The following is an 18,343-nucleotide window of genomic DNA, read 5'->3' on the forward strand; positions in this document are numbered from 1 at the left end:
TTTATTTATTTTATTTATACATTTATATATATATATATATTTCGTTCGTTATTTTGTTTTTTGTATTTAAAAATTTTTGTTCTATTTTCTTCGTATTCGAAAAAGCTTAGCCTGATGATGGCCAATAGAGTTGGCTGAAAACGTTAGCTTTTCATTAAAAGTTTTCTCAGCAAATTAAGGTGTTGTGTTTTTTTGAGTTTATAATTCAATATTTAATGCCATCTAATCAAAGATTTCTTTATAATATTCTCACTGAACTAATTTAAAAACTATGCTATTAACAATAATATAACTTAAACAGCAATATTAAGCTATCTCTGTTGACTTGAAAGCTTAAAACTTTCAAGTATGAATACAGGTATACCTCGACTTACGTCGTTTCGAGTTACGTCGTTCCCGATTATACGTCGTTTGTCAAAAAAGTATATGGAAAAATAAAAATCAAGTTTAAGTCATTTTATTTGACTTTACGTCTGTCCGCCACAAATATTGAAGTCGTAATATCACTAGAAAAGCGTTTAAAGCACATAAAATCACATTAAAATATATACATTTACAAGTATGTACTGTATTTACAATACATGCATTCGTAAATTTAGATTACTTTTTTTGTACTATATTAAAAACTAAAATTTAATAAAATTGTTTGTAAGCTTAATAAATAAAATATAGAACCGGGAATGGTAATTTATGGTTTAGTCTAGTGACAAGTAGATTTGGAGACAAGTAAATTTGACTTACGTTGTTTTTCGACTTACGTCGCTTTCCTGGAACCAATTACCGACGTAAGGCGAGGTATACCTGTATTTAAATTTGGCTTGGAAAATTAAATAGTCTTACCTAAACTTAACTGGACATCCTTAACTTCTAATGTATTAGATTTACGATGTTTAGCCAGGAGACAAGAGGTAGTAACAACATTTTCGATGAAATCATCAGCAATTTGTAAAAGTAACTATATTCATTAAAGCAATAAGTTTAATGAAAAACTTTCATTAAAAAACTATATATGATTCAAATATATAAAATACAAAATGTATATAATTCATTAAATATTTAAGAAAACATTTTAAAAAGCTATTAAATGTTATTAAATGCTAGGCTAGCTTCACTGTTTTATAACATAATATAACAACGAAACTAGAAAACTTAAAATGGGATTTTTTAACAATAATAAAAATTTAACATTTATTAATTCTCCAAAAGTTAATACAGTAGAGTCTCGAAAACTCGGCCTAATGTGGACCGAAGGGTGGCCGAGTTTGTGAAAATGCTGGGTTATCAGGAATGAGGGGGGATAAAAAAAATAAGTATGAGTGTTTCCTCAGAAAATACTGTTCTGTACTTGTATGTATTGTTTACTTGAGAATACAACAGAGAATAAACTGCCCAAATACCCTTAAACAAAGGAAAAGTACGTCCTTTATGAAGGCACAGAGCCTTTACTACATGAAAATGAAAATTAATGAATACACTGTGTACAGTAATTTACCTGATAAGACAGACCTCAGAAAAATACTTTATGAGGCATAAAGCTGTCTATAATGAAAATTAATTAACTAAGGATTTTTTTGCACTGCCAGGGTGTGGCCGAGTTATCTGGACTGCCGGGTTATCGAGTGCCAAGTTTTCGAGACTCTACTGTATTAAATATAACTATAAAAAAATATGCAAAACATTATATTTTAATAAAAGAATTAGCTTTAATTCAATTTAGAGTGACATGACAACTAGAAATACTTTTGCTTTTAATGATGATATAAACAAAAGAGAAATTTTATTTATTCTATCAATTAGCAAATTATTCTCTATTAAAATTAACTGCTATAAAATAACTATAAATCATTATATTTTGTATTAATAAAATTTTTCAGATTTTTATATGTTGGTTCACTTATATTAAAGTGAACCAACCTATTTCATAGGTAATTCTGATAAAGATTTGTATACTCAAGACTTTTTAAAATTAAAAGTTATCATTAGTAAGATATTCTATATTCAACTAGCTTACCCGTCGCACATTGCTGCGATCTCAGAAGAAACGAAATTCAAGCAAACTCATTATGATAAAATTCAATTTGCATTTTATCATTTTTATTGAAACTTATTATTATTATATTATTATTCATTTTCATCAGGAAAACATTTCAGTGTCATTTCAATTCTATTTATTTATTGAAGTGCTTGTGGATACACGATATATTTTGTTTTTCCGTCTGATGCGTACACGAATAAATCGGTTTTCCGACGCGTGAGCTGGTCTATGCGAGTAGCACGGATTCTCCAAATTTAGCCTACACACTTGCAGCAATTGTCAGAAGTGCGATATTCCCCATATTTATATATATATATTTTAATCCTTTATAATTTTAATTATTTAATTGCTCCTTCCTCTCTTCCTTGGTATGTTGTGAAATTTCTGATAGTTGGATAATAAACCGTTTTATTGTAATTTGTCTTTTTAAATTATTTTGAGTTGATATTAAAATTTGGAAAAGGAGGATACCTAGATCGGTAAAATAGGCGAATTTCCTCCTACAACTTCGATTGTTGTTTGGGATACAGTTAAGGTTTTAACAAAGTTCAAGCAAATACATAATTAGTAAAAAAAAAAGTTGAAATAAAGTGATTAAACAAAAATTATTACAAATATTGTAAATAACAAATGCATATATAGAGATATTTTTTGGAGGGGGAAATGGTCTTCACAATTTGAAATCGATCGAACACACAGTGCTCGTATACACACGCGCCATCTATCATAGGATAAATGTACTATGCCAGAAACCTTTGTGGGAGTGTATTAAAAAACTTTCCAAAGTTTCATGGCAATCGTACTATGCCAGAAACCTTCACAGGAGTATATTAAACAACTTCCCAAAGTTTCACGGCAATCGGATAAACAGTGTGGTAATGCATGAAGGACAGACACACATACACATTCATTTTTATATATATAGATAAAACATTTGTGTAATCATTTTTTCTCTTAATTTTATCTACAGTATAATGATTTATTTAAATATAATTTTAAATATTTCTATCTTCTTGTTAACTCAGAGTAAATATAATTCCATATAATTTTTATTTTACACTAGATGCAAAGGGCATAAAAGTGAAAAGAAAGAAGTAAATATCATTCACACTGTAATTGGTGGTAAGCATTGTAGTTTTGCACTTTTACCAATACATGGTATTTTAAAAAGTTCAATATATATTACAGTTGCCTGCATTAACATTCTTCTTTTTGTTTAGTGTGTTGTGTAGGTTTATCAAAATTTAATTATATACCAGTATTATTTTCAATATGGATCTTTTTAATTATTGGATACCATTTTTTCCTGCTGTGAGTCAAGAAGAAAATGTTGCTTTCATTGGCTTGCACTTGCCAATTCATCCTTTCTGTTGTGTACTCTCATCAGCTAACATAAAAATGTTTAACTTGCTTCACGAGTTTATGTACACTCACATTTAATCACTAGCTCTCTTCACTTTGTTATGCTTCATGCCCATCCAGTGTAAATTGTAAGTTAAAATATCAATAAATTGAAATTGGTTTGGTAATACAAAGAAATAAATTTATGATTGATTACTAATGAAAATTAACTCTAATTCTGTTTGTTAGGAAAGAGAAAGCATACTCTCTAACTTTAATAATGAACCTCTTCAGGTATTAATTAAAACTGAAAAACTTTTATTTAAATTTTAAATGTCTATTTGAACTTTTTGAGGTATCCCTTCATTGATGCAATTGATTAATCCCTCAATGCTACTGCATATATCAAAATCATGTTAATCAAATACAACAATACATCACAATCACAACCCACTAGAACAAATTTTCAGTTAATAACAAATATTTTTATTATAATTTTTTCATCTGTCAGAAAAGTTCTCTATGATAAAAATGTGTAACTAATTTTAAAATAAAACAAAACCTTAGAGCTGCCTATCTTTGTCTTACAGAATTATACTTGATTTAATTTGTTTTTTCACTTAATGCATGCAGAATACAATCATGTCAATGCTATACTAAGATTTGTTGCAAGTTCATGAATTGTTATTCTATAAACACAACCAACTAGCCTGAATGATCAGACTAGTTGGTTGTGCTTATATATATACTCATCGGGCTTTAGGATGTTTATTATATATAGTTTTTATTTGTCGATTTTTAACAATTTCTTCTTGAAATTTCTTTTCATCAACAGCTTTTGGGCTATACATTTTGTATCCTTTAGTTCAAGATTTCCTGAAAGTTATCAAAACCACATTTGATATGTTTGAAGTTTAGAAGCATCTTCCTCATACACTGAATATTTTTTTTTACTATTTATAATATTATATCTTTTATGAAACTTAAAAAGCATATATAATATGCCTGAAAGCATTTCAATTTGATTTTACACAAACAAAATGTGAAGTTTTAAAATAAGCTTCTAAACAAAGAATACAACATCACATTAACAATAATGTGTTAAATTTCACAACTATTATAATTAAACTACATATGTATATCTGAAATTGCCCTTAGCATGAAAATAGCAAATTCACCAGCAACTTATTTGCCAAGATAAATATATCTATGTTAAGTAAAGACTGCTATTAAAGCTGCATTAATTAAAACGTCTGCCATATATATAAAAGAACTGCCGCAATTAATTTTGTGTGTTAATCAAATCCCACATTAATCAAGTAATACCCATATAAAATAAAACAAAAGTATAAAATTATATTACTTGCAAATGTTTGAAGTAACAACAAATATATTTTTAATTTATTAAATTTAAATCCATTAAAAATATTTTTTGTCTTAAATACTGTTTAGCTAGATTTACCAGCTAGTTAGTACTTGAAAATTATTTTAGTAATAATATAGTCAAATATTATAACTAAAGTTTTTCAATAAATACTATAAACTAATAATTCAGTTTTCAAGAAAAATATGATTTCCTATTTAAGTAAGTGGATGAAAAATGACCATTATAGAATGATTTTCAACTATCTTTTTAATTTAAAATCAAGAGTTAATGAAATTAATAAAATGTACTAAAGTTTTACTTCTACATTCATTTTTTTATTTTGATGTAAGTTCCAAATTACCAATAGAATAAAATAGTAATTAGTACAGATAAAATTATTACCCAATTTCAACGATTAGAACTAAACAGTATATGGTTAATTAAAACAAATATTTAGTATATGTTTTTAATAAAAAATGCAATATAAAGCATACATGTTTTTTTTATATCTTATCTCTTTTAATTTACATTAATATGTAAAGTTCCATATTAGATTTCCATATTAGTTCCAATTTTATTGAATAAAGATTAAAATTTTCATTCATATTAAATTCTTTTCCATTACATTATTATTCCAATATGTTAGTATGACAAATAGAAAGCTTTTTAAAGTGTTGTTTTTGATATTAATACATCACAATAACTACTTGATTATTTCATGCTAGATTAACCAGTAACATTCATGCCTATAATAATAATGCTGATAATAAAGAGCTATTAAAAACTATGCAACAGAAAAGGATTCACTTTTATTTTTAGAGGAATTTACTTTTTTATTTGATGTTTTTCTAAAAGAATCTTTTTCTGTTGCATAGTTGTTAACAGCTCTTTCTTATTTCCATCATCATTTTAGGCATTGATGTTCTGGTTAATCCAGAAATAAATAAATACATACATACATAAATAAAACATTAAGTTTTTATGTTACTTTGTATAAACAGCAGATTGAAATTTGATTATTTGAAATTATTTCACATTTACCCAGTATAGTTATGAAGCTACTGTATTATTACTTTCAAATAATTTTTATTTATTTTTGAATAATAATAGTGAAACTGAATCATACCTCCTCCACATCATCATCAAGTTGTTCATTTGGATCTACCTCCCTAACTAAATCTTGTAGACGTTGTCTATTTAATACCTTTAAAAATAAAAATTAATATATTTACTTTTAAAAATTACTTTTTCATCTATAATATATTATTATACTTACAAATAAGAAATATAATAATTAAAATATTTTATTATATTATTATTTAAGAATAGTTTGAAAAAAATCTTCAAAAATCAAAATTTACAAATGTTACAATTAATTAAAAAAATATAATTATTAATCATTATCTTACATTGTTAGTCATTTAAATAAAATGAAATTATTGTATGTAAAAATAATTTTTAGGTTTTCATCTTTAAGGTAAAAATAATGATAAAAATACAAAATGTGTTTTTTCTTCAAATTATTAAAAACGTTCACTATTTATTTAATGATTTCATTTATACATTATCACAACTTTAGCATAATTTAAAATCTACAAATCACAGAAATAAAAACTTCTATTAATTTTTATATATTTTTTAACTGTCACATTCATCTTCAAAAATTGCATATTCTATAACATAGAATGAAATGAATAAGACTAATTTTTTAAAAAATTAGTAAAATTATTTTATGAATGCACATTTTCTATGCTGTATTTAAAATAACATTAAAAATGTTAATTGTATAAAATATGAATAATGTTAAGTTACAGTCAACCCCCCTATAACACTGTTGATTATTCCGTTTTATATGAATTCCATGTTGTACGAGTCACTTAGATTTTACAAATACGTGTGCCAGGCTGTGAACGGCTCACGTATTTGTAAAATCTAAGTGACTCGTACAACATGGAATTCATATAAAACGGAATAATTAACAGTGTTATAGGGGTGGTCGACTGTATTAAAATATACTTTTTATTTATTAAATGTGCACATAACTGATACAATACTTTTAAAGTGCTATTAGAAAACAATTTATTTATATGAGATTTTCTTTTGTGTGTGTTGTTATAAATTTTAAAACATTAAACATAGCAATCAAATCTGTAATTCTAAATTCTGAACTTTACAACTAAACTTATCTAAATATCTATCTCTTACACTAATTAAGATCTAAATATCTCTTAAGATTAAATGCTGTGCATTTAGTCTTAAAAGATATTTAGATCTTAATTAGTGTAAGAGAGAGATATTTGAATGAAAGATCTGATGTACACAGTATGTAAACCTAATGTGTGATACTTAAGCAGTAGCTACAACTAATGATTTCCAGCCACACGGGCAACTGCAACAAGTGTAAGTTGCATGTCTTGTTGCAATCACTTTATTCATTGGCATTGCAATGTGGAAAAAACACATGACCTTATAATAAACAAACACACACTTTGGCTGCTATCTTGAACTTTTTCCTTAATGCAAAGTACTTTTACTTAGTACTTTTTACTTAGTTCTTTAGCTATATTTAAAATAATATTGTTATTACTAAACTAAAACCAATTAATGAAAATGTAGTTCACTTCACGCCAGCATTTAGAAATTAAAAATATGACACTTCCGTGTTGCGGCATTATTGACAGCGATTTGTTAAATTTCAAACGTGCTCGCTAGTACTTTCAACAGTTTACAACCGTCGTCTTCAGGCGAAATCGAATACCTCTGTTTTCGAATTGACAGCTTTTAACAGACTTTCCAAATTACGTAATGCGCGTGGTTGGAATATAGAACAAATTAATAAAATTGAATAAATAAATATTTTTTTAAAGAAACCTGCTGTAATAACTTGAATTCCCCGAAACATATAAATATTGATTGATGGTGCCGTGCATAGTAATGGAATAAAATCAGAACACAATTTTATNTAAGAGTTAATTCAGTGAGAAATGCTGCTTATCATGAATACTCCTAATGGAAATATTTACAAGAAATATGAATTTTAATAAATCAGAATATTTCTAATTAGAATTATGTTTAAATAGCAATAAGTTTTTATTCTATGGTAGAAAAATTAATAACACCATTAGTTATAAAACTATTAAATATATTTGAAAAACTATAGTTAAAGATGTAAAATTTATATAATTTATTATTTGAATTGTTACATTATTAAATCTGTAAACTTTATAAAATATCATCTTGTTTAACTTACCAAAATCAATAATATCAATGAGCATACTATTAATATACTCATTGATAAACTCAAGTGACTGCAACTTGATTAAGTCAGAGAAACTTTACAACTAATGATTTACATGAAATATTAACAAAATCACTTCTAGTTTAATACTGAAATCAGAAATAGCCATTTTCTTAATTTCACTATTGAACCTTCAGATGAATTTAAATCATCACTAAGAATATTTACTAAATTAAATTAAAAGATATGTAATGTGTCTCTAATTTTTAAAACTTATTATTACAGAAATTTTTGTATGCCATGGATTCAATTTAATATTTCTTATGCTATAAGCATTTAATACTAACTTTAATACAGGACAAAACCTACTTGTGTTCCATCTGAAATAGTTGATAATCTTTCAGTGCCTCCAGTAACTGCTTTAACAATAGCAGTCATGTTTGCAGGATTGACAGAGGTAACAGTTGTGGGTGTACTAATAGGAGATGGAATGGCATTGACAGCTGCTAAAGTTATGGTTCCAGGAACTGCAGGTGCAGGTTGAGCTATAGTCTATTAAATAAGTTTAAATAATTTTACAACAGAACTAAAATTAATTTAACTTTACAGTTTTATATCTTACCGTACTTACTGCAGGTGTTAGTGTCATATTTACTGCTGAAGCCACCACAGACGAGACTGCTACTACAGCAGCTGCTGACGACGCTACAACAGCAGATGATGATGTTACTACTGACATTATTAATTATCTGCAGAAAAATTGAGCTTAAATTTATTTTGTTTATTACTTCAAGTTAATATGTATAACTGACTAAAAGATATGTATCTTGATTAGCTAAATTTATCTAACATTGTATTTTAAATTTCAAGAATAATGATTTAATTTAAAATAAATTTTTTATATTTTTAGAGTTAAAATGCATTATAGTGCCTTAAAAATCTTGTATTATCTATTTGTTTTATTAATCAGATAATACTTTTGTGAAGCTGCTCTAAAAGTGTTTATAAACAATAAAAAGGTAAGAAAAGGTAAGTTCATTACTTTCTTTATATTACCAAAAATTGCAATAAACATCTGTTAATTCCATTATTAAAGAATTTATATTTATCTTCAGTAATTAATTAAACTGAAGAATAGATTCTGAGAATCCACCTGTAGCATAAGAAATCAGTTGAATCAATCGTCAGAACTTTGATACTAATCAGTTATACACTGATCAACACAGAATTATATTTCAACAACTTTTTATATTATTAAATTAAATTTGTAATGGCACTTATAACTATACTTTATCTAAATTTAAATAAAGTAATTCAATATCTAATTTTAAAAAATATGTTTTTTAACTTTAAACTGTTGAAAGTACTAGCGAGCACGTCTGAAATTTAACAAATCGCTGTCAATAACGCCGCAACACAGAAGTGTCATATTTTTAAAACCAATTAACTTTTTATGTTTAGAAATCTAAAAATGATACTTATAATCACTGCAGAAACCTTTCCTTACCTCATGTCATACATGTGCTCTTTTATCTTTTCTTCAATAAAATGAAGAATTAAAAACTGACAAATGCATGTGGAATTGTAATTCCACAAGCATTTGTCAGTCTGAATAAGCTCAATCAATCTCAATTCTATAAAAGCTATACCAGTCCTATCAGTTTCTACCATGATGATGAAGTATTTTTAAAGTTGCCACCATATAACTTTGCAGAAAAACATTTGCTGATTGGATGTACATTTGCAACTGGCACAAGTATAACAAACTTTTTGTTTCAGATTGTGGTTGCAGTCTCGTTGGTTTTGGAGGGGTTTACTAGTTATTGAGAATAGTTGTCGCAGTTGCCTGCACAGCTGAAAATTGCTAGGTGTGACTGCAGCTTTAGAAATATGAAAAAACATATCTTAATTTTTTGAGATTGTTGGTCAACAAAGAATTGCAATTCTCATTTCATCTTTGTTAAACTACTTTATTAATTGACATTTTTCTTTTTTTTAAGAGAATTACTTTATGCTAGTTTTGGAAGTTACAAATGTGATGACCATTCCACCTCTTGACAGATTTTAACAATCAGTAAATACTGCTCCAAGACAGTTTTCCATTAAGACATTTGTTTTTACAATAAAAATTGTACTAATGAATATGAAACTGAAAAAATTAACACTTTTGTGATTTTTAAGAAAGCTGTAAGAGTTAATTCAGTGAGAAATGCTGCTTATCATGAATACTCCTAATGGAAATATTTACAAGAAATATGAATTTTAATAAATCAGAATATTTCTAATTAGAATTATGTTTAAATAGCAATAAGTTTTTATTCTATGGTAGAAAAATTAATAACACCATTAGTTATAAAACTATTAAATATATTTGAAAAACTATAGTTAAAGATGTAAAATTTATATAATTTATTATTTGAATTGTTACATTATTAAATCTGTAAACTTTATAAAATATCATCTTGTTTAACTTACCAAAATCAATAATATCAATGAGCATACTATTAATATACTCATTGATAAACTCAAGTGACTGCAACTTGATTAAGTCAGAGAAACTTTACAACTAATGATTTACATGAAATATTAACAAAATCACTTCTAGTTTAATACTGAAATCAGAAATAGCCATTTTCTTAATTTCACTATTGAACCTTCAGATGAATTTAAATCATCACTAAGAATATTTACTAAATTAAATTAAAAGATATGTAATGTGTCTCTAATTTTTAAAACTTATTATTACAGAAATTTTTGTATGCCATGGATTCAATTTAATATTTCTTATGCTATAAGCATTTAATACTAACTTTAATACAGGACAAAACCTACTTGTGTTCCATCTGAAATAGTTGATAATCTTTCAGTGCCTCCAGTAACTGCTTTAACAATAGCAGTCATGTTTGCAGGATTGACAGAGGTAACAGTTGTGGGTGTACTAATAGGAGATGGAATGGCATTGACAGCTGCTAAAGTTATGGTTCCAGGAACTGCAGGTGCAGGTTGAGCTATAGTCTATTAAATAAGTTTAAATAATTTTACAACAGAACTAAAATTAATTTAACTTTACAGTTTTATATCTTACCGTACTTACTGCAGGTGTTAGTGTCATATTTACTGCTGAAGCCACCACAGACGAGACTGCTACTACAGCAGCTGCTGACGACGCTACAACAGCAGATGATGATGTTACTACTGACATTATTAATTATCTGCAGAAAAATTGAGCTTAAATTTATTTTGTTTATTACTTCAAGTTAATATGTATAACTGACTAAAAGATATGTATCTTGATTAGCTAAATTTATCTAACATTGTATTTTAAATTTCAAGAATAATGATTTAATTTAAAATAAATTTTTTATATTTTTAGAGTTAAAATGCATTATAGTGCCTTAAAAATCTTGTATTATCTATTTGTTTTATTAATCAGATAATACTTTTGTGAAGCTGCTCTTAAAGTGTTTATAAACAATAAAAAGGTAAGAAAAGGTAAGTTCATTACTTTCTTTATATTACCAAAAATTGCAATAAACATCTGTTAATTCCATTATTAAAGAATTTATATTTATCTTCAGTAATTAATTAAACTGAAGAATAGATTCTGAGAATCCACCTGTAGCATAAGAAATCAGTTGAATCAATCGTCAGAACTTTGATACTAATCAGTTATACACTGATCAACACAGAATTATATTTCAACAACTTTTTATATTATTAAATTAAATTTGTAATGGCACTTATAACTATACTTTATCTAAATTTAAATAAAGTAATTCAATATCTAATTTTAAAAAATATGTTTTTTAACTTTAGCTAACAAGAAATATTCTCGTAAAAAATTTAACTAGACAATATTTAAAATCTGAACAGAATAATATTTCAGTAATTATAAATATCACAAAAAATTCAATTTTATTATTATTAACAATTTTTTTATAATTTGAAGGTTTATCTAAACAAGGAATGTACATGCAATAAAAGATGATCATGTTTTTTTGAAATGGCTTTTATACGTGTATATGATATAGTCAACAATCTATCAAATACCTTATAAAAATCTTATATTTAAAATTAACTCAATATACAAGATAATTTTTTCCAGTTAAAGTATTTTTGAAATGATAGAATTCTTAATTTAAATATAAATACAATGGAAGGCAATTAAAAGTATCAAGTATTTAAAAAATTGTAGCTGATTTAAAATGAATGTATTTAAATGAAATCAAAACATCATATACTAAAAGAACATAATTAAGTAGCATCCATCTTTTAAAAGTGATTCTATTAATATTATATATATATTAATGTATTAAAAAGGGTGAGTCAAAAGTCACTTTCACTCTTTCCATTCCAAAAGTACTAAACATATATTAATTTTGTTAATGTAGTTACATAGGAAAGTATGGCAAATCAGATGACAGTTTTTGATCTACAAAATCAATTTCAAGGTCAACAAACAATTGTTGACCATGCTGATTTAAATAGTTGCACTTTAGTAGAAGTGTTAAACTAAATGCATTCTGTTGGAACTGATTTAGTAAAACTTTTAATATGAAAAGGTAATTGCAGCAAAGCCAAACAACCACCAGATTACATTGAGCTACTTTTCTATGATTATATTTAATTAATTAATTAATAATTACTAAATAATTTAGTAATTAATTAAATACAATCATGGAAAAGTACCCCAATGTAATCCAATGGTTGTTTGACTTTACAAATTTATTGGGTTTCATGATGTTTATGCAATTGCAGCAATTTAACCTACTGTATAAAGATACAGATGAAGATACCAGTGAAAAATATACAATTTATATGTTACATATTGTATATCTCTCAGTGATATCTTCATCTGTATCTGTACAGATTAAACTGTTGCTATTGATGAAGAATTACTTAGTTTTCAATATCATCACATTTCTGTTGTAAATTACTGAATTTCATTTTTTTGGCCTATTTTTAAAAGACGCCTCGTCTTGACAGGAAATATGAATAAATATATTTAGATTTGTTTTACAGAAATGCTTAATTTTATTATCAAGTGTGGCATCAACATAGGGGGTAGTCTAAAAATTGGTGACAAAATGTGCCAGAAAAGGGGAGGTAGATAGTCAAAAAAAGACTTATAATTGGTGACATCATATTTGAACAACCCTTTATATGTACTCAGAGATGTAAAATTCAAGTCTGAAGCACAATATTTTAGCCAAAACACATAATCAAAATAAAAACAAACAAACTGACCAATTTCTCTTCAAATCTTTGGATATTATGATATAATAGATACACTAACAAAATTCTATCATAAGATGAAAAAATAAAGGGATTCCCTACCAGATTCTTCCATGTTGCATTTGAAGGGCACAAGATTGCAGATTAAACATTAGTTTGAAGTTCAATACACCTAAACGCCATTATTATAGTGTATTATGTATTACACACAGTAACTGATTATAAGATACAAGTTTATTTGTGATGTTTGGAACTATTATTTTTTTATGGTTACTTTACGATACAATTCCTTCATATGACTAAAATTTTCTATTGTCAAAAGAACTACTTGCAATTTACTAGCAACCATACTACCTTGGAATTATAATATTTCAATAGCACCAATAGTGGATGTTATTCTGAACATCCTAAATTTTTGGAGAACAAAATTAGCTTATAAACAGAATATTTCTTTATATATTTCTCACTATACAAGTCACTTGCATCTTACACATTATAGATCTTCAAAATTCCTATACTTTGTGAATCACTTCAGGAGCATCTTTACTGTATTAAATGTCAAATTTATCTTGACATTTTTTTGACAACATGTCTGAGGAATGAGTGATGACTAGCATATGACATCACTTTGTATCTATTTCACTTGTATCGTTATTTCCTTTATGTCATTTCTCATCTTCATGCATGCTTGCTGCCTTATTTGTTTGACATTATATTCAGCAATACATAAATTTAAAATAAAAATACTTAACTGAATACATAAATTATTAATTGTATTATTATTTTTGATTTTTTGAATATTTTATTATGATATTATTGTTATTTTATTGTTTATTAGAATAATAAAAATATAGTGATTGATTTATTAATTAAATTTATTATATAGACTCATAGTAAACTTTTTATCATTTGTGTTGCTTACTAATTCAAATTTAGAGAACTGAACTATTAATTAAATTTACTGACCATCTACTTATATTATTAAATATCTCTAATTAGGAATATACTGTAATTTTCTAACATAATAGTTACTTTGGCCTCATTGATTCATTTACTAACTGACATAATATTTGAGCAGCAGATTACAAACAAAAATGAAATTTTACAGTTAAAAGAAAATATCAAATATATCATATACACTTGAACAGATACACTATGAGCTTACTTTTTTGGGTATATGAGTCTATCCATTTAGAGTATGGATTTATTCAAGTATGTAGGTTTATTTTTATTAAAAGTAGTGTGTTAGTATGAATAGTCTCAGGAATCAAAGTGAAAACCAAAAAATAGTTCTAAGAAAATAACACAGATGGCAAGAAATGAGATGCAATAATTTACACTTACAATTTTGATCAGGTTGTTTGCAGTAATCTTTAGATTTGTGAAATTTGTGATTTGAATAAACCTACATATGAGTTTATTCAAGAATTGTAGAACTATTTTTTAAATGGTATTGGGATTTGGTTTATTCAAGCCTGTGAATCTAATCAACTGTATACAGTATTACAAAAATTGCTAAAATAATTTGTGTTACAAGATATCAAAAGTTAGCTCTTCAAGTTTATACAAGAAAATGATGTCCAAAAATTTTACATGCCATCTGCCTATTTTAGATCATTATTATTACTAAATTATGTTAGTAATAATAATTTCTTACAAATAACCTATAAGTTGGCTGTGTTTGAAAGTCAATTTGAAAGCATGATTATGCAATGATATGGATTTTCTGCCAATTTTGACTTGCAATTACAAATGCCTCAAACAACTTTTATTTTGTTTAAACTGACCAGATGTCTTGTTATAAATCAAAAAAATCCTTTGCATGCTACAGATATATTCATCTATCATAGCAATTTTTTCCTATATTATCAAATATCATCAAAGTGCGACATATATACATGTGCCTCACCTCTAGTTCTCTCCTGTTGAATTGGTTGTTTTGGCACACATGAAAACCTGATGACCAGGCTCCAATCAGGTTACACCTACATGTAAACACAAAATTCAACGATGTCTTTGTTCAGGGTTAGTCAGTTGAGCAGAACATGACCCTGAACAAATTCATCCCCATCTGAAGTCCAGTCTGGACCAGTGTAACCTTCAAACTTTTATCTCATTGTAATTAGACTGAAAGTGAATAAATAGATTAGAGATCTAACCCCAAAAGATTCTAACAATGGCAACAAGGATTAAGGATATGGTGATGGACCTGGAATCAGTTAAATCATTCATAAAATCTTTACTTGCAGAACAACAAGAAGTGTCTCACCGATGACAAGAGGCTGAACATTGTTGAAAGGCAGCTTTATTTAAACTTAACAATGATATTCGTTCTATTGCACACACACCTTCATCCTTGGAACACTCCCTTAGTTACCAGAATTCCAATGCAACAAAGAAAATGGCTCAAAATTCAACGAGCGGGTAAGTTGATTTGAGTTTGCCTTGAAGTGCATGGCACCTAAGATTGCCAACCAGGAGAAAGTCAAGTTTCCTATGACTAAACTTTCTGCATTCGCCTTTAGCAAGTACAATAAATATTGTATGCAGAAGTGTTTACAGATTTCAATTACAAGGAAACTACTACTCAACTCAGTCAACTTTTTGCAAGAAATGTTTGATCTTTGCAAATTGCTATGATAGAGCTATGCATACTTTGCTGATTCCTCAGTATGGTAAACCACTACCAAACTTTTGTTCATAACATGCCATCCATTGGATGAATTACTACAGAAAGACCAGAAGTGGTAGCGATCAAACAAATGCCAACAGGCCTCCAATGCATCAAAGACATTCTAAAGTCAGATTTACTCCTCACTTACTATGATCCAACACTCAACATCATTGTCACAGCTGATGTATCAAGCCTGGAGCTTGGTGCCATTGTCCAACAGTACCTGCCCAATTGAACAATCAAGACTATTTCCCACCCTTCATGAATGCTCACTCCAGTGAAGAACCACAGTCAAATCAAAAAAGAAGGTCTTACACTTATCTTTGCATTCCACAAGATGATTTATGAATGATCCTTCATTCTTCTCATGGACCACAAACCTCGCCTTGCCATCTTCAGCAACAAGAAAGGTATTCTGATACACAGTCAATCATTTGCAGTGCTGGGCAACGACTCTTTTTGGATACAATTTCAAGATCAAATATTGGAAAACTACCAAATTTAGACAAGCAGATGCTTTATCATGCCTCATTTCTGCTCAACCATTAAGAGATGAATAAATGGTCATGGCAACCATCGAAGCCAGGATGGATCTTACAGTCATTCCATCTCAACTTTCCAGTAACTTTTGACAAACTGTGTGAGTAAACTAAAAGATTTGAGTAATATATTACTCCAAAGTGGCCAAAAGTTGACAAACTTGAAGAGTCCTTGGACTAGGCTCAAATTCAACAATTCTACTGTCAACATGATGGACTCAGCATCAAAAAAAATGTCTGTTCTACAATGAATGCATTATCATTCCCACAGTAGTACAATGTAAGATACTTAAACTTTTAAATTGTTGACATTCCAGCATCCAGTACATGAAGTCTAGCTCACAACTACATTTATTGGTCTTGGAATATGGATCTTAACATCAAGTCAACCATGTAACAATGATCTCCATGTACTGAAGAAGCCAAACAACCAGTATCTTCTGATTGTATGAATTCAAAAGATTCTGTGACCAACACAGAATCAAGTACAGGGTAATTCAAAAGTCACCAAAATTTTAAAAAATTAATAACTCAAACTATTTACAGTAAGATGATGCAGTTTTCACAGAAATCCTTAGAAAGAAGTGGGATTTTTTTTGTGTGTAATAAAAATTTTAGTACCAAAATAGTTACATTTCTTGTCATACGTGACGCTGTAGGAAACTGAAAGCATTTGTAATTTGTTAAAATAAGAATAAAAAAATAAAAATATTCTTAGTGTAAGCTCTAGTAACAACTACAGAAATTATATAATCTTATCAAGTCCATCCATGGCAAGAAATGTAACTATTTTGGTACTAAAATTTTTATTACATATAAATAAATCCATTTCTTTTTAAGGATCTCTGTGAAAACCACATCATCTTACTGTAAATAGTTAGTGAGTTATTAATTTTTTTAAAATTTCTGTGACTTTTGAATCACCCTGTACATCTTTCTGCCACCCTATCGTTCACATTGACTCAGTGATTTAACATCAACCAACTCGTATAGAGACAATCTTCTCAACCGTGGTCTGAGAATGACCTCCTCACTGTTATCATGAAAATTTTTTTCATTCTACTATGCCCCACTCCAAAATTAGAGCATCAGGTTGAAAGATTGGCCAAGCAGAATATTGAGTCTCTGTCATCCAAGAGATCATTCACCATTGAAGAAATGCCACCCAAGAATATGGCACCACAGCCTCCACATCAATCGGCCCACATTCAGTTCTCAACCAGATGGCTTCAAATCAACCCTTCTCGTAAGAACTATAATATTTGCTATAACTATAATATAATATTGCATAAACAACCAATTCAACCAGTTTTGCTTCTTAAAAAAGGAGGTGCTAGGTAAGTTGTTTTTGCACATGTAACAAAACATAATGACCAAGGCTCCGATCAGGTCACACCTATGTGTGGGTGTGAGATTCGAGGATGTCTTTGTTCAGGGTCAGTCAGTTGAGCGAGACATGACCAGAGTCCAGTTTGGACCATTGTAACCAACAAACTGTTATTTTGTTGTAATTAGAATGAAAATGAATAAAATAGATTAGAGATCTAACCCCAAAAGAGCCTAACATCTTCCATTCATTTTATATGCCTCAATCCACAATTTAATTATTATTATTATTATTATTATTGTGTTGGATTTAGTGGGTAATACTCGGTTTAAACCGGTGGCTGTGTACTATGCCGGATCAGAGTCAAGGCATAGCAACCAAAACTAATTAAATAAGTGTGTCAGTGTCAGTGTCTGTATTCAGGAATTTCCTAACAATATGACATGTATTCAATATAGTGGCCTTCTGTAGTGTGATGTATGTATTTCTATTCAATTGTAATGTTCCCAGGCTTTTGTGTAGTGTGTGTGGTATCACACCTGTACAGGAGAGAACAACAGGTACAATAAGCACCCTATCCATCCTCCA

At 27.9% G+C, this 18,343-nt stretch overlaps 1 protein-coding gene across 8 annotated transcripts in view; it reads right to left on the bottom strand.

Moving 5' to 3' along the window:
- LOC111633392 (transcription initiation factor TFIID subunit 12-like) overlaps positions 1-18,343 on the bottom strand; it is a 51,383-nt gene that overhangs the window by 11,258 nt on the left and 21,782 nt on the right. For 4 of the 8 annotated variants that reach the window (XM_023377957.1, XM_023377956.1, XM_023377954.1 and 1 more), the window contains 4 exons: positions 11,066-11,192; positions 10,813-10,995; positions 5,869-5,946; positions 841-955 (listed from right to left, as the gene is read on the bottom strand). In XM_023377957.1, the coding sequence (XP_023233725.1) occupies positions 841-955; positions 5,869-5,946; positions 10,813-10,995; positions 11,066-11,182 (493 nt within the window). In that variant the 5' untranslated portion in view covers positions 11,183-11,192. Of the gene's footprint in view, positions 1-840; positions 956-5,868; positions 5,947-8,349; positions 8,533-8,602; positions 8,768-10,812; positions 10,996-11,065; positions 11,193-18,343 lie in introns of those variants that run through there. The other 4 variants (XM_023377962.1, XM_023377961.1, XM_023377958.1 and 1 more) reach the window with 3 other exon arrangements.

Source organism: Centruroides sculpturatus, unplaced genomic scaffold (genome assembly GCF_000671375.1).
Source record: "Centruroides sculpturatus isolate CEXI.00-Female unplaced genomic scaffold, Cexi_2.0 scaffold677, whole genome shotgun sequence".
Taxonomy (NCBI): Eukaryota; Metazoa; Arthropoda; class Arachnida; order Scorpiones; family Buthidae; genus Centruroides; species Centruroides sculpturatus.